Source organism: Ctenopharyngodon idella, chromosome 5, assembly GCF_019924925.1.
Source record: "Ctenopharyngodon idella isolate HZGC_01 chromosome 5, HZGC01, whole genome shotgun sequence".
Classification (NCBI taxonomy): domain Eukaryota; kingdom Metazoa; phylum Chordata; class Actinopteri; order Cypriniformes; family Xenocyprididae; genus Ctenopharyngodon; species Ctenopharyngodon idella.
In genome coordinates, this window is record NC_067224.1 from 31954111 (window position 1) to 31969913 (window position 15803).

The window sequence follows — 15803 nt, forward strand, 5'->3', positions numbered from 1 at the left end:
AATATAAGGACATTTCATGAGTCCTTTAAAATAGCTTTAAAAACATACTAAACAATGTTTTATTAAAAATGTAAAAATGCAGAATGTTTTCTGTGATGGGTAGGTTTAGGAGTAGGGGTAGTGTAGGAAGACAGAATGTACAGTTTGTACAGTATAAAAACCATTACGCCTATGTCCTCACTAAGATAGCAAAACAAACCTGTGTGTGTGTGTGTGTGTATGTGTGTGTGTGTGTGTGTGTGTGTGTGTGTGTGTGTGTGTGTGTGTGTGTGTGTGTGTGTAACCTAAAGTTAAAGTCCTTTTTGTTAAAGTCCCCATTGTAGTGTCTATTCCAGATTTTAGGCCACGTCCCCTACATGATTCACAATTCATGTAGGGGACATTTTTACATTTATTTAAAAATGTAAAAATGCAGAACGTGTTCAGTTATGGGTAGGTTTAGGGGTAGGGTTAAAGTCTAGAAAATGTCATTAGCTCAGTATAAAATACATTACGCCTATGGAATGTCCTCATAGGAGTACCAATAGATCATTGTGTGTCTGAGTGGGTAATTTAAAAACACATTCACATATTCACAGTTCTCTGGGGGTCGGTTAATGTTTTAATTTGATTTGTTAATGCTTCAGCATACCAAGACATTTTGGACAATTTCATGCTACCAACTTTGTGGGAACAGTTTGGGGATGACCCCTTCCTGTTCCAACATGACTGCGCACCAGTGCACAAAGCAAGGTCCATAAAGACATGGATGAGCGAGTTTGGTGTGGAGGAACTTGACTGGCCTGCACAGAGTCCTGACCTTAACCCGATAGAACACCTTTGGGATGAATTAGAGCGGAGACTGTGAGCCAGGCCTTCTTGCCAACATCACTGCCTGACCTCACAAATGTGCTTCTAGAAGAATGGTCAAAAATTCCCATAAACACACTCCTAAACTTTGTGGAAAGCTTTCCCAGAAGAGTTGAAGCTGTTATAGCTGCAAAGGGTGGGCCAACTTCATATTAAACCCTAGGGATTAAGAGTGGGATGTCATTAAAGTTAATGTGCACGTAAAGGCAGGCGTCCCAAAACTTTTGGCAATATAGTGTTCATTCTGTCTGTATTAATATGCAGTGCATAACTTGGTTTACTGGACCTATGTATTCTAAAAACAAAAATGATAAATTCCACACAAAGAAAACAGGGCGATCAGCAGCAATCTTTAACCCCACAGGTCTCAGATCTCCTTCATGCTTGTGGATATTCAAACTAAGCGAAATTGCAGACATTTCTATCTATCCATGAAATTGCAGTATTTCTAATGGACTTTGAGTAGTTTGGAACAGTTAATCTTTGTTTTTCTCCTCTTTGTGATTCTTTCCACTCCTCACTCCTTTCCTGTTTCAAAGTAGCAAACATTGCATTATGATCTGTATATGAAATTTGAGCAAATGAAAAGAGTTTTCTTTGATATCGGTAAAGCCTGAAGCCTGTCTAAAGTAGATGTGTTTTTCTTTGTTCTGCTGCACAACATGCACAAGCACAAGGCAAAGAAATTGCATAAGTTCTCTTCATTTCATGTCTTAGTTCCTCTTTTTGCCTGATATCACTGCACAATTGCATCATGAAATACCACTTTCTTTCCATTTCACGTGCTTCACTCACCTTGACCAAGATGTTTTAGAATGACGCACTCTTAGAAGAAAATGTTCTATATAGAACCTTAAAGGGTTCTGTCAGGTGTTTAAAGAACCTTTTAGATGTTCCCATAATACATAAGTTTATGAATTTAGTTTTAATACATTTTTAATTTTGATTAAATTTTAATGAATTAAACAGCTCATAAACATGCTTTATTACTAGAAAAAAAAAGGAAATAACCCATTAAACATGATAGTATTATGCAATCATTTAAGACATTTCTCCTTATACAGAACCTTTTTGGCCCTAACCCTAAACCCTAACCCTCATTAATGATTAAATTAGTTAAAATAGTTAAATATCTATGTCTAGATCTATGTTAAATTGTATTATGAACAGCAGGGTATGGGGTAAGATACTTCCTGGGGCAAGATGTCCATCTCCCTTGTGTTTCCTTTGTGCTTTGTCACATCCATCTATGCTGGTTTCTCTTGGTTGTACTCAGGTCTGGTTTCCTTTAAGTTAGCAAATCTTTCTATTTACACTTTAAAATGCATTGTTCTTAATATGGCATCTTCCCCCATCTACAGTTTTTCTTGATTGCTAACACACTATAACTGGTTCATTTGTCACAGTTTCCCAAACCATTCATTCAGGTCTCAAAACAAACACACATTTCTCAAAACGTTTAACATGTTTCACCTGTTTTCACACATGTTTCAATTTTCTTAATGATTTATGCAAAACTCTACACAAAATACTCTCATTTTACACAGGTTTAACCATGTTCTTATTCATAAAACACAAACATAATATGAACATTACAATGTAAACTCAAATAGTACACATTTATCCATGAGTAAACATTAAGTATCAAAATTTATGACACACAAATCAGAATCTCAGGATAATATAAATAGGGCCACAGGTGATTTTGCTTTAGTACTGCTTACACAGTCTAATTACAGTATATGTTAACAGTACTTTGGATGTGGGAAACTTCACTTTGCACAGTAAACTGTAGCACATGTTGTACTCCCTCAAACTTGTGATTGTCAAATTTATTTATAGCCAAATTTTAAATGACTGGGTGGTAGAGAAAATCTTTGGTCAGAAGACCAAAAAAAACGGTGAATTTATTTATTTATTACTGTACTGTAAAAGACAGTAGGTATACTGTATTGTGTTGCATAGCGAGTTCATACTTAATATTCAATTCTTTATTTGAACTTTTCTAGTGCTTTACATCTACTGTAAAATTACTTTACAGTAGTGCAATGAAAATTGTTTTTATGCTGTAATAGACACTGAGCTGCAAAAACTGCAGGAAAGTAATCTGTGCATTTGTAGGTTTTGTGTGTCATCTGAGGCCAAAGTTTGATTCTGACAAAAGAGAATGTTTTTGACTAGAATATTATTATATTATATTATATTATATTATATTTTGACCAATTATATATATAATTGTCTCTGTACAGGGTTTTGATATTTTCCCTCCATCTTCATTGGCCATTATTTAAAATGTATTTATTTATTTACAATTTTTATATGTTGAGCTTTAACTACTGCAACTTTTGTTTGTTGGCGCCACCTAGTGGTTTTGTGGAATATTCATCACCTCGCAGATTATGTGTCTTGACATTGTGACATTGTCATGGGTTACACTTAAAAATAATATTCCAAAAAGGGGGTTTATAGCATGATATCATAGCAGAATCTTTTTATGATTCCATACGATTCCATAAAATTACTTCAAAAGTTCCACTGATCCTAAGAACATTTTTAAGTTCATATGATGTCATAGGAAAAGCTCTATGATCATTATATGTGGTGATTCAAATAACCCAGTACTTAAACCTTATACCTAGGACAAGCTCAATATTTTAATATTTAAAGAACCATATATGCAATTCAAAAATTCTATGAAAAGTGTACTAAACTTAAGGTGCTGCAAAGAATCAAAAGAACCTTTATTTTTAAAAGTGTACCATTTTCCCCAATACAGGACAAGCAATATTTCGCAATATTACTGTTTTTACTGTATTTTTGATTAAATAAATACAGCCTTGGTGAACATAAGAGACATTTTTTTTTTAAAAATGTAATGTTTCCAAACTTTTGACAGGTACTGTATATATTCATTTCTGGTCATAATGCTCTGTGATGTAACTAAAATGGCCTTACAAATAATAAATGCTTAATCAAATCACTAATGTGCATGTTTAAATCATTACAAGAACAGAGAAAAAGTGTAAATAGGCATTTTGGAAAAGTCATTTCCAAGGAATAATATAAAATAAACGTCCAACACATGTAAGTAACATATTAATATCAACATTAAAAAAGGAGAAACTTTTGCATTTGAACATAATAGACAGCTTAATACATTTTTAATTTACCTTTTTTTTTTTTTCTTTTTTAATACATTTCAAATCCAAAATGACAATGTCCAGATAACAGTTTCATGAAAACCTTTGGTTAGACTATTAACAATGGCTCTAACAAACTCTACAAATAGCTCATTTTTCCTTTGTTCTTCACCAGTTGTTTCTAACCTGAATTAATTGAAGCCTTAAATTATTCTCTATATTTTAATGACTTCACTCTATTGTACTCTATTGTACAAGTTGTACTTCTCCACTGCTGACAGCTCAGCTCATGAAGCAATAGACTAACATTTTGTAATTATACTAACCACTAGCAGCCGGCTAACATGTACAATCATTCCAATTTATTCTTTTGGCAGGGCCAATTATTGCACAGTTCCTGCAAGTTAATAATTAGTGTGGATCATTATAGCACATTAACATAAAAAAAAAAAATACTAAAGTTTGCCGGTTTAGCTATAAGCAGTACAACTATTAAGACAGCAAATTTCAACAAACATAACCAAATATTATTTACGCCTCAGGGCAACTAGAGTACCAAAACATAGATTTTTAATAGGACATGCTCAAATATATTATCTCAATTAATAATAAGAAAAATACTTTCTTACAAAGAAATATTGCACAAATAAATAAGTGGATATAATGTGTTCATATGACTCTAGGAGTGTCTTTGCATCCTGGTTCCTGCATATTCTTCTTCTTGTTATTCTTCTTACTGACCCCAAACTTTTGAAAGATATAATAATAATAATAATTATAATAATTACAAATTAAAGTATGCATCAGTAATGATTAATAATAATATATTATTAATCATTACTGATGCATTCTTAAATTCATTTCATACGTTTATACTTTTTATTATACTATCTAATATTATATTACATTTATTATTATTACATTTAGCTTTAATATTTAGCATTACAAATATATAACCAAACAAAAGCTATTTATACAAGTCCTATTCATGAATCAGTATGACAAGTCATCAGTCATCACTGTAAAATAAAGTATTAAGAAAGCAAGATTACTAAATTGCTAACAGAAACTCATTGCTTACTTGTTGTTGTATTGCTTACAGTTCACAGAGTTTATAAAACCTGCTTTAAAGAGGCAAAATATAATATTTTGAATCTGAAGTCTGAAGTAAAACAGCTTTTGATTACATACAAAGCAAGAGAGGAAATTGATCCACATTAGGCCCTGCGATTTCATAAAAATGTTTATTTCAAGATGATGTCTCAAACCTTGTTGCCCTTTCACATCGTATAAACCCCATACATTTTAATGTCAGAATCTGTCCACAAACACACCAGCTCTGCCATCCGTCATAAACTGAACACACAAGCGTGACAACATCATCAATAGGTGCCTCTCTTTGAGGGCAGTATCTGATCTGTCACCAAAGAATACATTGCCATTATGCCCTAAGTTCCTCTATGTACAGATAGTTACGATCCTGTGAAAACTAAAGAGAGATAAAGAGCTGCTGGATAAAAAATCGTTGCTTTTTTTAAAGATGTTGACATGTTATGAAGGAAAGGGAAACATACAAAGAGAGGATGACAAAGTGCTCATAGTCACAAAAACCACCGATTAAAAATTCTCTGAGACAGAGACATAATAGCTTGCAAATTTAGCGCAGCTTATCGCATCTTAAAAGATTGAATGCATTTTTTGTTTAAATGATCATACAATATGTCATACCACCATTTTCCATCCTTGGGGGGGAAAAAGAGAGATCAGTCTGAACTTACAGAACTTTTTCATCATGATATTATCTATTTTGGGTTTATGATTTATGTACATTATATAAATACATGAAAATAATGCCAATTTAAAATGCATCACTGCAGAAGCACTGCATTAATAATGTTTTTAGAATACAAAGGTTTTATAAAGGTGTTTTAAGCAATCAATATAATGAGAGATCACATTCGGAGAAATCCTTGAGCGAAACATCAAGGAAAATTGGACTGAAATGGCCATACAATGTTCTTAAAATGGCAGACAATATATGAGGCTGTCATTCGGGGTCTAATTCAATAGTCCTCTTGTGTTATTCTCACATTCTTGGCCAATGTCTTCATCACTGTTTGTGACCGTCTCCTTTGAGCTGGAATTACTAGGATCGGTTTTATTTTTCTCCCTTTTTTCACCCGGTTTGGGATTTGTTGTCTCTGAAACAGGAGCTTTTAAGACAAAAACATGTTTACTTTACACAATGCCTTAAACACTTTATCCTTAATAAGTTGACTGATTTTGATTCATAGTATTAAAGAGAAACTATTTCAAGCATTAATGTATTTTTCCGTTCCACTGATTATCATCTATTGCATTACTCAGAATTATTGAATTTCCACTTATTTTAATACACATTTCATCTCAATCTGGACAAGGAAAAGCATGTGTTTTGATTTACCCTCTAGATTAAAATGATGGCCACCATCTGCTTCACTGCTTCCAACAGCATCATTGTCTTCCTCGCTGAGTTCCACTATTCGCTGTCTTGCACTCTCAAAAACAGACTTCAAAACAATGGAGTCTTCAAAAATCTGAGATATAGAGAGACATTTAACAGTCTTTTTACAGTTCATCTGCTATATTCACTGATACGAACAGCTTTTTGCCTAGCAAAAATATTCAGACCCATTTATCACACCCATTAACTACTAAAGTAATTGACCCTTCGCCGGGAGTTTGATTGACAGGCGATCTAACCAGTCATAACGCCGAATCCGCCATTTTGTCTGACAAAGCAGTCAGAGGAGTTAGTAGATTAATGTTTGTGGACTTGAACTTGAAAAATTATGTGTACTGATGTCTTTCTGTGGTTGAAATGTGGTTCATTCATGTTTATTTGATGATAAACATAATGGTTTTTATGTTAGACAGAATTCTAAAAAACTGTTAAAATGTATTTACATAAATGTTTAATTCTTGTGTTGCAAAAGCTCCAAGTTTACATTTAAATCATACAAGTTGTGAATTTAAACATAAAACATTCAAAAGAGGTCATAGATACAGTAAATAAAACATACTGTATGTGTAAACTTGTGCAACATAAAAGAAAAAGATGCAAATACCAATGTGGGATTTTTAATCAAGTGAGAAAATTGGTTCAGGGTATGAATATTATTGCACAGAAAATGCAGAAGATTTTGAAATGTTTTAGAAAGTATTTTTAAAGGATGAATGACCCGAAAACATGTTCTTAAGGCACACCTGAGATCCTTCCAGATTAAACGTCTGAGCGTTGTGACACATCTGCATGATATCCTTTTCCAGGTCCGCAATGCACCTGTATTTGTGATTACGCACTCTCTCCTGCATAAGCAAAGCCAGGATAAATTCAAAGGAATTAGTGTAAGAGAGCAGAAGACGGAAACAAAGAAAAAGTTGCATTAACTGTCACACATAAATTTCCTGCTTTATCATTTCTATGCAAACACCAACGGAACTTTAAAAGTAATGACATATTTTCATTTTTTTGATCGAACCTGTAAAAATTCCGCCTCCTGCATATCACTCTAAAACCCAATCAGCAAAAACACACAACCTGTGTGACAAGAGCAAAATCAATGTGTTTCTTGAGCTGAAAGGGATGTCAGTGTGGAGTTAAGAATGGAAAAAAGTGAAGAATGGTCTGGTGGAAAGGGAGTGATGGAAGCGGAGAGTGAGATTTGTGTAATTGGGAACGATTCATGTTCACCCTGATCCTCCTGAAGTCGACTGGCTTGCGGATGAGCTCGTAATACTCTGGCACCTCTTTTCTTGAAGGCAGCTGGACGAAACCTTTACTGATCTGTCGGCCCAACCTGTAGAACAGTGATGTATTCAAGAAAAGGTACAAAAAAAGAGCTGTTACTTGAAATACACATGCACTGACCTGACTTAAAGAATAAAGGGAAACAGTATGAACACAAAACATTGTTGAAGAAGTTCTTTGTAAATCATTGTTTTAGTGTCATGATTTATGTCATGAAATAAAAACAGAATCAACAACAACTGATTAAGTGTGTGTGTTTAAGTACTGACGTGTCCTTGTAGTTGATGACCATGTCTACGATGGTGTTCATCTGTTTTGTGAGCTTGGGAGGGTTGGGGGGCAGCTTCTCGGCAGGAGGGCGACCCCGTCGCTTTTTTACTTTCTCCACCACCTCCTGACCAGTCTCAGAGCCCTGGTTGCCTTGTTGATCGCTTTTTCGTTTCTTCAAGTTGCTTTCCTCCTCCATAACCTCAGACACTCCGTTTTGGATAGCCTGAGACTGAGGAGAAGACATGATCCGTGGAAACACTGATGAGCGCTACTGGATGTGACAGAAATAGGGATTTGGACATGAACTGGAACTGAAAAGTATTCTCACTGTGCACATTCTAAGATCAAAAATAAAATAATACCTTCAACTAAGAATAGTCATTGTTCTCTTCAGTAACTTGCTTAATGTTAGCCAGTTAATAAGAAAGAAGTGGTTTTGTTCATTTTTTTTTTTAGATAAGGTTAACTTTATAAGTATGAACTAAAAATGAATTCTCTTTAAGCATTTAATAATCTAGGTTAGTCTACTGTTAACTTACTTTTTACTGTAAATTCATGTTCTTTTATAATACATTTAATAAAGATGTATATGTATAAATTAACTAATCAAAATTAATAAATGCTATAAATGGCTATTCATTCATGATACCTAATGCATTAACAAATGTTAACAAAATGAACTTTACTGTAAAGAGCTACTGAGTTACAGTTTAGGATATGACAATTAAAATTCTAGGATATAATGTATATATGAGCTATTCGGTACATTATTGTGCTAATTTTTATTAAATGCATAGTGCATGTGAATTTGCAACTCATTACTGTAATATTCTTAAAGGATTAGTTCACTTTAAAATGAAAATTACCCCAAGCTTTACTCACCCTCAAGCCATCCTAGGTGTATACAACTTTCTTCTTTCAGATGAATACAATCGGAGTCATGTTAATAATCTCGGAAAAAAGTGCATCCATCCATCATAAATGTACTCCACACGGCTCTGGGGGGATAATAAAGGCCTTCTGAGGCGAAGTGATGTGTAAGACAAATATCCATATTTAAAGGAACACTCCACTTTTTTTGAAAATAGGCTAATTTTCCAACTTCCCTAGAGTTAAACAGTTTTTTTCGAATCCATTCGGCCGATCTCTGGGTCTGGCGGTACCACTTTTAGCATAGCTTAGCATAACTTTGCTGCCAGCACCATGGCTGCAGCAGGCGCAATGATATTACGCAGCGCCTGTGACCCCCTGCTTGCACAGGGAGCGTGCCTTGTAACCATGGAGACATTTGTGAGAGACGCTGAGCAATATCATTGCGCCTGCTGCACCCATGGTACGGCAGCAAAGTTCCTTGATTATTACGCCGGAATGAGAGTATAGTTCCTAGCCATATCGGCCTAGAAAATCACAACTTTTCATTTTCCGTCGGTCTTAGTACACGATGTAACTACAGAAGAGACAAGTTTTAAATAGGAAAAATATCGAAACTCTTTGGTCATTTTTGAGCGAGATGCTAATGGTCTAATCAGATTCAATGAACTATGCTAAGCTATGCTAAAAGTGGTACCGCCAGACCCGGAGATCGGCTGAATGGATTCGAAAACGGTAAAACTCAACTGTTTAACTCTAGGGGAGTTGGAAAATGAGCCTATTTAAAAAAAAAGTGGAGTGTTCCTTTAACAAGTTATGAAGTAAAATATCTAGTTTCCGCCAGACCACCTTCTGTATTCAACTTACGAAGAAAGTAACGCCTCTCGCAGTTCAAAACGCTTACGCTATACCCTACGGCTTCCATATTCAACTTAGGAAAAAAACGTAACTGACGCAACGTCAGTTGAATACGGAAGGCGGTCTGGTGGAAGCTAGATATTTTACTTTATAACTTGTTAAATATGGATATTTTTCTTACACAAACACAAGGCTTTATTAACCCCCCGGAGCCGCGTGGAGTATGTTTATGACGGATGGATGCACTTTCTCGAGCTTCATTCTTGTTGGTCCCGTTCACTGCCATTATAAAGCTTGGATGCGTCAGGATATTTATTAATAACTCCGACTGTGTTCATCAGAAAGAAGAAAGGCATATACACCTAGGATGGCTTGAGGGTGTGTAAAGCTTGGGGTAATTTTTATTTTAAAGTGAAATAATCCTTTACGACATATGAAGGGATTAATAATCATCGCAGAAGTTTATTTTAATTCAGTGTTTTGTTAGTTTTGTGCCATCATCAACCTTCTCTATGCCATGGATTGCCACATATAACACTCAGTTGAAAGACTTTGTGGCAATTCATGCATTACGAAAAAGGTCAAGGTACGCACATCCAAATTGTCTTGGCCAGGTGCAAGATCAAAAAAATATATCAAATAACACAAAAAAGATCTGCACACTGTTATTCTCCCTTTATTTAGAAAAATTTAAAAGTGGCAATGTTTCAGTCAAAGACCTTGTGTGTGCCTGACGAAGGTCTTTGACCGAAACATTGTCACTTTTACATTTTTCTGGGGTCTGGGAAAACAGTGTGCAGTTCTTTTTTGTATTATTTAATTCATGCACTATGAACATGTAGAAGTTTGCAGCATTTAGGATATTTGCCATGTTGTATTTTAAACGCGCTTAAAAATAAAGTTTTTTTTTGCAGCGCATACCATAAAAGAACAATTTTTTTGTTCGGTAAAGAACTTTTACTGAACTTTTCAGAACATGTTAATAATCACAAGAATCTTTTGTGCAATGGAAAGGTTCGATTAAAGCTTCTTAATGGAACCACAGATGCCAAACAAGAATCTTTATTTTTTAAAGTGAATAACAGTCAAACCAAGATAGTTATAATTAAATAACTAAGCAGTTTAATGACTTTTCTGGCCTTTCATCCGACCATTTCCAGGTCTAAATTGGCACATATAATCATTATCTTGGCTACACGTCTCACCAGGCAAGATATGCCTTCAATCTTCAGTCGCCTCTAACACGAGCAGATGCTTTCACTTCCATTTAATATTTGATAAAGCATCACTTAGCAATATCACGAGCTCTGTATGAAATCACACAGGGGCTGCTGGGGAGGCAAGAGATGCTGGTACACTGATCTTCACTCCCATTGTGAATAAAAAGATTGACGTTTACGACTATGCTGATCTCCGGCCAACATAAATGAACAGTGACGTACGGTTCACCATACACAGCGTCCACCGAACGTATTCCGGTAAACACGAGACGAGACACCGCCGCTTATGAACATGCACACGCCTCACGTGTGAGAATAAGCAAATGCAAATCCACTGTGTGTGTGTGTGTGCGCGCGCGCGCTGCCGAGTCTGTATTTTACACAAAGGCAATTAAAGTGCAGTGATATTCCTGCCGCAGCCACTGCTGGCACAGAGAGCATATGAGAGGGATGAAAATATGAATTCTGAGTATGACGCTATGCAGGCAGCGCCAGCCATTGATGTCTAAATCAAATACACACACACGCACGCACATAGAACGCTCTCAAATACTTAAATGCAATCAGACAAAACAAGACGCAATGTACTGAGGTGAGAGAACAGCCCCTCACAGACGCGAGAGTTTCATGCAAACATTCTCAAAACGGGCATAAGAGAAACATGAAAGCGCGAGCGCGCAGTGAAACACACGGAATGCATTTATTCACACGTACCCCAGGGGACCATGTGGAAGGAAGGAGGCCTAATAATCAACAGCATAATAATGGAATGCATACCCACACACACACACGCTTGCATGCACAGGCGCACAACTGAACCGCTGCACACAAAACATGCAGGGTGTTTGCTAAAAAGCACATTCAGAAAAGTCTATATTTGGTGCAACATGCAAAAAATCTCGTTACGCTACACAAGTCTGTTTCCATAACCTCTAGAAAGGAAAAAAGAGGTGTCAGGACGCACACAACCGATTTGTCTGGGCAATGTTTTCCTTCAGCAGACACAGATCACACCTACACACACACATACACACTCCCTCTCTCACTTTCTGTCTGTGTGCCCATGTGCTGAAGCCTGGTGTGATTGCGTGCTCTATGCACTGGAGAGAGAGCAAGTGAGTGTGTGTGAGAGAGAGAGAGAGAGAGAGAGAGAGAGAGAGAGAGAGAGAGAGAGGGTGAGAGAGTGAGTGAGTGAGAGAGAGAAAGGAAGAGGGCGATTTACCTGACTGTGGTCTCCAGGCTGGCTCCAGTCTGGAGGAGAGAGAATTAGCAAACCAGCATTGCAGCGCGCAGCCAGTCTCTTCATCAGCTGATCACTCAAAACGCACAGCCCAAAAGGGGGGCGAAAAGCGCCCAGCTTTTCATACACAAATCAATTGCCGTTAGGATGTTGAGAGAGAGGGAGAGAGAGTGAGTGAGAGAGAAAGACAGAGCAGAGAGAAAGAGAGAGAGAAAGGAATAACTGCGAGAAACCTTTCTGCTAGTTTGTCCCCGTGGAAAGGCCTGCAGCTCGCTTTTCTCTCTCTCTCCCCCTCTCTCTCTCCTTTTCTCTCTCACTCACTGCATGTTTTAATATCGACTGTCGCAATCTGGTTTCTTTTCCTTTTTTCCTTTTCCCCTCTCCCTCTCTTTTATGCTCTCGTTCAGTCTTTTTTAAACGCCCCTCTGTTAAAAGAGCCAGGCTCCATATTTGTGCCTATGCAGATGGTTTTTTGCAAGCCTTCCTGACATCTTGAGAGGATTCCAGGGTAGTTATGTTGTGTTGCACACACTCTCAAACACACACGCACATGAATTGGCTAATGGCATGTTTGTATCTGCGTCTGGTAGCTTTTACAACATAAAAGAGCATAGAGATTCTGGTGAAATCATTTGGGGCTATAAATATTACCAGATAGGCCAAAACATAACAGTTTCTGTCTGCTTCCCATTGAGAATTGAGACCAATAACTTATAAAGTAGCTTCACATGTAGCTCAAAGACATTCAGTCATTCTTATGCTGTATTATTGTAGGGGGTCGACGGTGTCCTATATTACTTCGATTCTTGGTCAAATCTGATCGGTTGATGTTAGACCTGAGAGATGTTTGTTTACATTGAAATGTTGTGCGGGAAATGTGCTGTAACGAGATATTATGCATTTTAATTCACTCAAGTCCGTTTATCACTAACGAAAGAAATAATAAACTAGATTATTGAGATAGACAAAGCAGACATTGAGATAAAGCTGAAAAACTTGTGTCAGGGTCACATACACCAATAAAAATAACTGACCACGTGTTTCGCATATTTCTATATAACATCAAAGAAACTTATTACAAGAAGAGGTTAAGATAGTATGTAAAATGTCATGTGCTATCTTTAGCATTTTGTAAACTGATTTTAAATTTCTCATGAAAGTTCTGCAACATTTCCTATTAGGTTACATTGCCATCTCTCATCAGAAACCCTGTGACGAGCCATAATTCTGCTTTTATTAATTCTCCATAATTTTCATGAATGAAATATGCCTCACAAGTGTCTGTTTAAAATAAGATGCAGTTTTAAGATGCAACATTGTTCTTGTACTGTATATTTGCCATGGCAACAGCTTCATTATAGAAGCCATTGTTTAATTTATCAGATAATCTTATCAAATGTAATAAAATATCTGACGAGCCTCTAAGACGTAAATGTTGTTTGACCATGGAAGAGCAGATTATTAATGTGTTATGGTATGATTACATGCTGTCATAATTTTACATTTCATATGCATGTTTTGCTATCAGGTCGACAAGGGCATTTTGGTAAAACATCTCAGGCGGTTACTATGGCAACACCACGTTTTACTGGCTGCAGACCGCACTGAGCTGTAATGCTATAGCATTTTATCACAAAACACAGACACACACTTTGTCGTACAGACACACTGAGCTGAACATTCTCAAACACAATGAGCCACTGAGCTACATAAAGATGAGCTATTAAAATGAACTAAAATAAGAGATGTAATGAAATTAATGTATATAAATGCGTGCATTTACAGTATATGTATATCGTGTATCTGTATTCCGACTCAAAAACATACATGCAAGACGTCATGTTACACAAAAGCTGCATAAATCTTCTAAACTAACCTCAATTAATGCAGCCTTCTATATTCATTCTCACCACATGATATTGTTTGTGTAATATTATGGGCTGTCTTTTATCTGACAGCCATCTATTTTCCCTTTCAGTACAGCTGAACTGATTCTACATAACAAGTATTGAATGTCATCTGTTGTCCTTTCTACATGTGTTATTCTCTCCTTATTCTTAAAGAAAAGTGCCCTTCATTTTGTGAAAAATTCTTTTATCATGTTAACAATTGCAAACATGATTGTCTAACCTCAAAAATGGGCGCAGATTGATTGTCATTTTGCAGCAGAATGCATTATTATCACAGGATTTCATTTGAAACATTAGTTCACACAAAAATGAATAAAAAAACTGTCAGTTACTCACCCTCATGTGGTTCCAAACCTGTAAGACTTTTCTTCTTCTTCTGTGGAACACAAAATAATTCGTTTTGAAGAATGTACTGGAGAATGCAGTTACAATGAATGGGGAATTGATCTTTCAAGGTTTGTGGATACATCAATGTTTTTGGATTTGTGAAGTAAAAGTTAGATGAAATTAGACCCTTAGGGTAAGATGAACCCCCCAGAATTGGGGGCATGTTAGTGTTATTATTTTTTAAATTTAATACTTATTGTAATTAGTGGGGTTATCATTTAATATTTACATGAATTAGATGTACATTTCAGACATCTTTGCGTTCATTAAAACTTATAGGTTAATTAAGTGAAATCATTCAATTTGATTTCACGATGTTTCTATTATGACATATCTTTAATTAAAATATGGGCATTTAAATATGTAAATATTCATATGCCTGTACATAAGTCATAGAATAATTTTACCTTTCAGATAAATCTCTTTTACTGGGATTGTGCTTTGTCTGTCATTGGTTATTCAATTATTCAACTAAGTTGTCAAAATTAAATATTAAATAGTATTTGGCATTAATGACACTTTAAAAAAAGTATATAAATATTAATAAGAGTTATATCAAAAGTAATTTATACATTCTGTAAAAGTTTATCCAGGGGGGACTTCTTGCCCCAGGTAGGGGGGCAACTTATCCTCTTACCCCTCTTTAATATTTGACATTTTGTGCTATAACAACTAAATTGGCAAATGTTTCTATTTATTTCCTATAATAACACATTGGCTGATGCATTATTATCCAGCACATGCTAAACTTATATCTAAATATGTTACAGTTTAAAAGTAAACCCACATTGTTCTTAAGAGGGACACCTCCCCCCATGTTACACTATATGAAAGAAAAAGTTTGGCCAGTGATTCATTACATAATGACAAAATATGATGCCTAATGTTTTGTATTTTTTGTAACTGAAGAAAAAAAAAAAAAAAACTAGCAAGATGCAACGCAACGGCAAAAGACATCCATCTGACAAATGTACATAGATATATTTTGATTATATAGTGTATTGTCCAGCTCCATGGTTCGTGAGTGACCTCTCCAAAGATTTGAGGTATGTGGGGTTAAAAAGGGCAGATCAGTCAAGTGGCATATGTTCACATCCAGACCAGTTTCTGTAAATGCCCCACTGAAAGCATTCCAAGCAACTATATCAGTGTCTGGTCAGGGAATTGCTCCCCTGTGAGCAGACAGCAGCAGAGGCTGGTAAAATTAGCTCATCACTGGCTGTGCCAAGAAGGCCAGTTGTGTTTTCAAAAGCTGCATTTTCTGTTCTT

The 15803-nt window shown here is 35.9% G+C and overlaps 1 protein-coding gene across 3 annotated transcripts; it reads right to left on the minus strand.

Moving 5' to 3' along the window:
• Window positions 1-5214: 5214 nt before the first annotated feature.
• LOC127513609 (probable global transcription activator SNF2L2) lies at window positions 5215-12555 on the minus strand. Of its 3 annotated transcripts, none has more exons than XM_051895575.1 (6): window positions 12220-12555; window positions 8049-8278; window positions 7723-7828; window positions 7236-7337; window positions 6433-6565; window positions 5215-6202 (listed from the first exon to the last, which is right to left on the minus strand). In XM_051895575.1, the coding sequence occupies exons 1-6, from the start codon at window positions 12301-12303 to the stop codon at window positions 6048-6050; spliced, it is 810 nt and encodes a 269-aa protein (XP_051751535.1). In that variant the 5' UTR covers window positions 12304-12555; the 3' UTR covers window positions 5215-6047. The 3 variants fall into 3 exon arrangements, with proteins under 3 accessions (XP_051751535.1, XP_051751537.1, XP_051751536.1); XM_051895577.1 differs by lacking the exon at window positions 12220-12555 and adding an exon at window positions 11712-12133; XM_051895576.1 differs by lacking the exon at window positions 12220-12555 and adding an exon at window positions 10983-11686.
• Between the last annotated feature and the right edge of the window lie 3248 nt (window positions 12556-15803).

Excerpts from the sequence above, each read along its gene's own strand:
- LOC127513609 (XM_051895575.1), bottom strand. The coding sequence starts at position 12,303 with ATGAAGAGACTGGCTGCGCGCTGCAATGCTGGTTTGCTAATTCTCTCT. Across the intron at positions 7,338-7,722 it reads TCGACTTCAGGAGGATCAGG|GAGAGAGTGCGTAATCACAA; the intron begins GTGAACATGAAT and ends TTGCTTATGCAG. Across the intron at positions 6,566-7,235 it reads TTAATCTGGAAGGATCTCAG|ATTTTTGAAGACTCCATTGT; the intron begins GTGTGCCTTAAG and ends TCTATATCTCAG.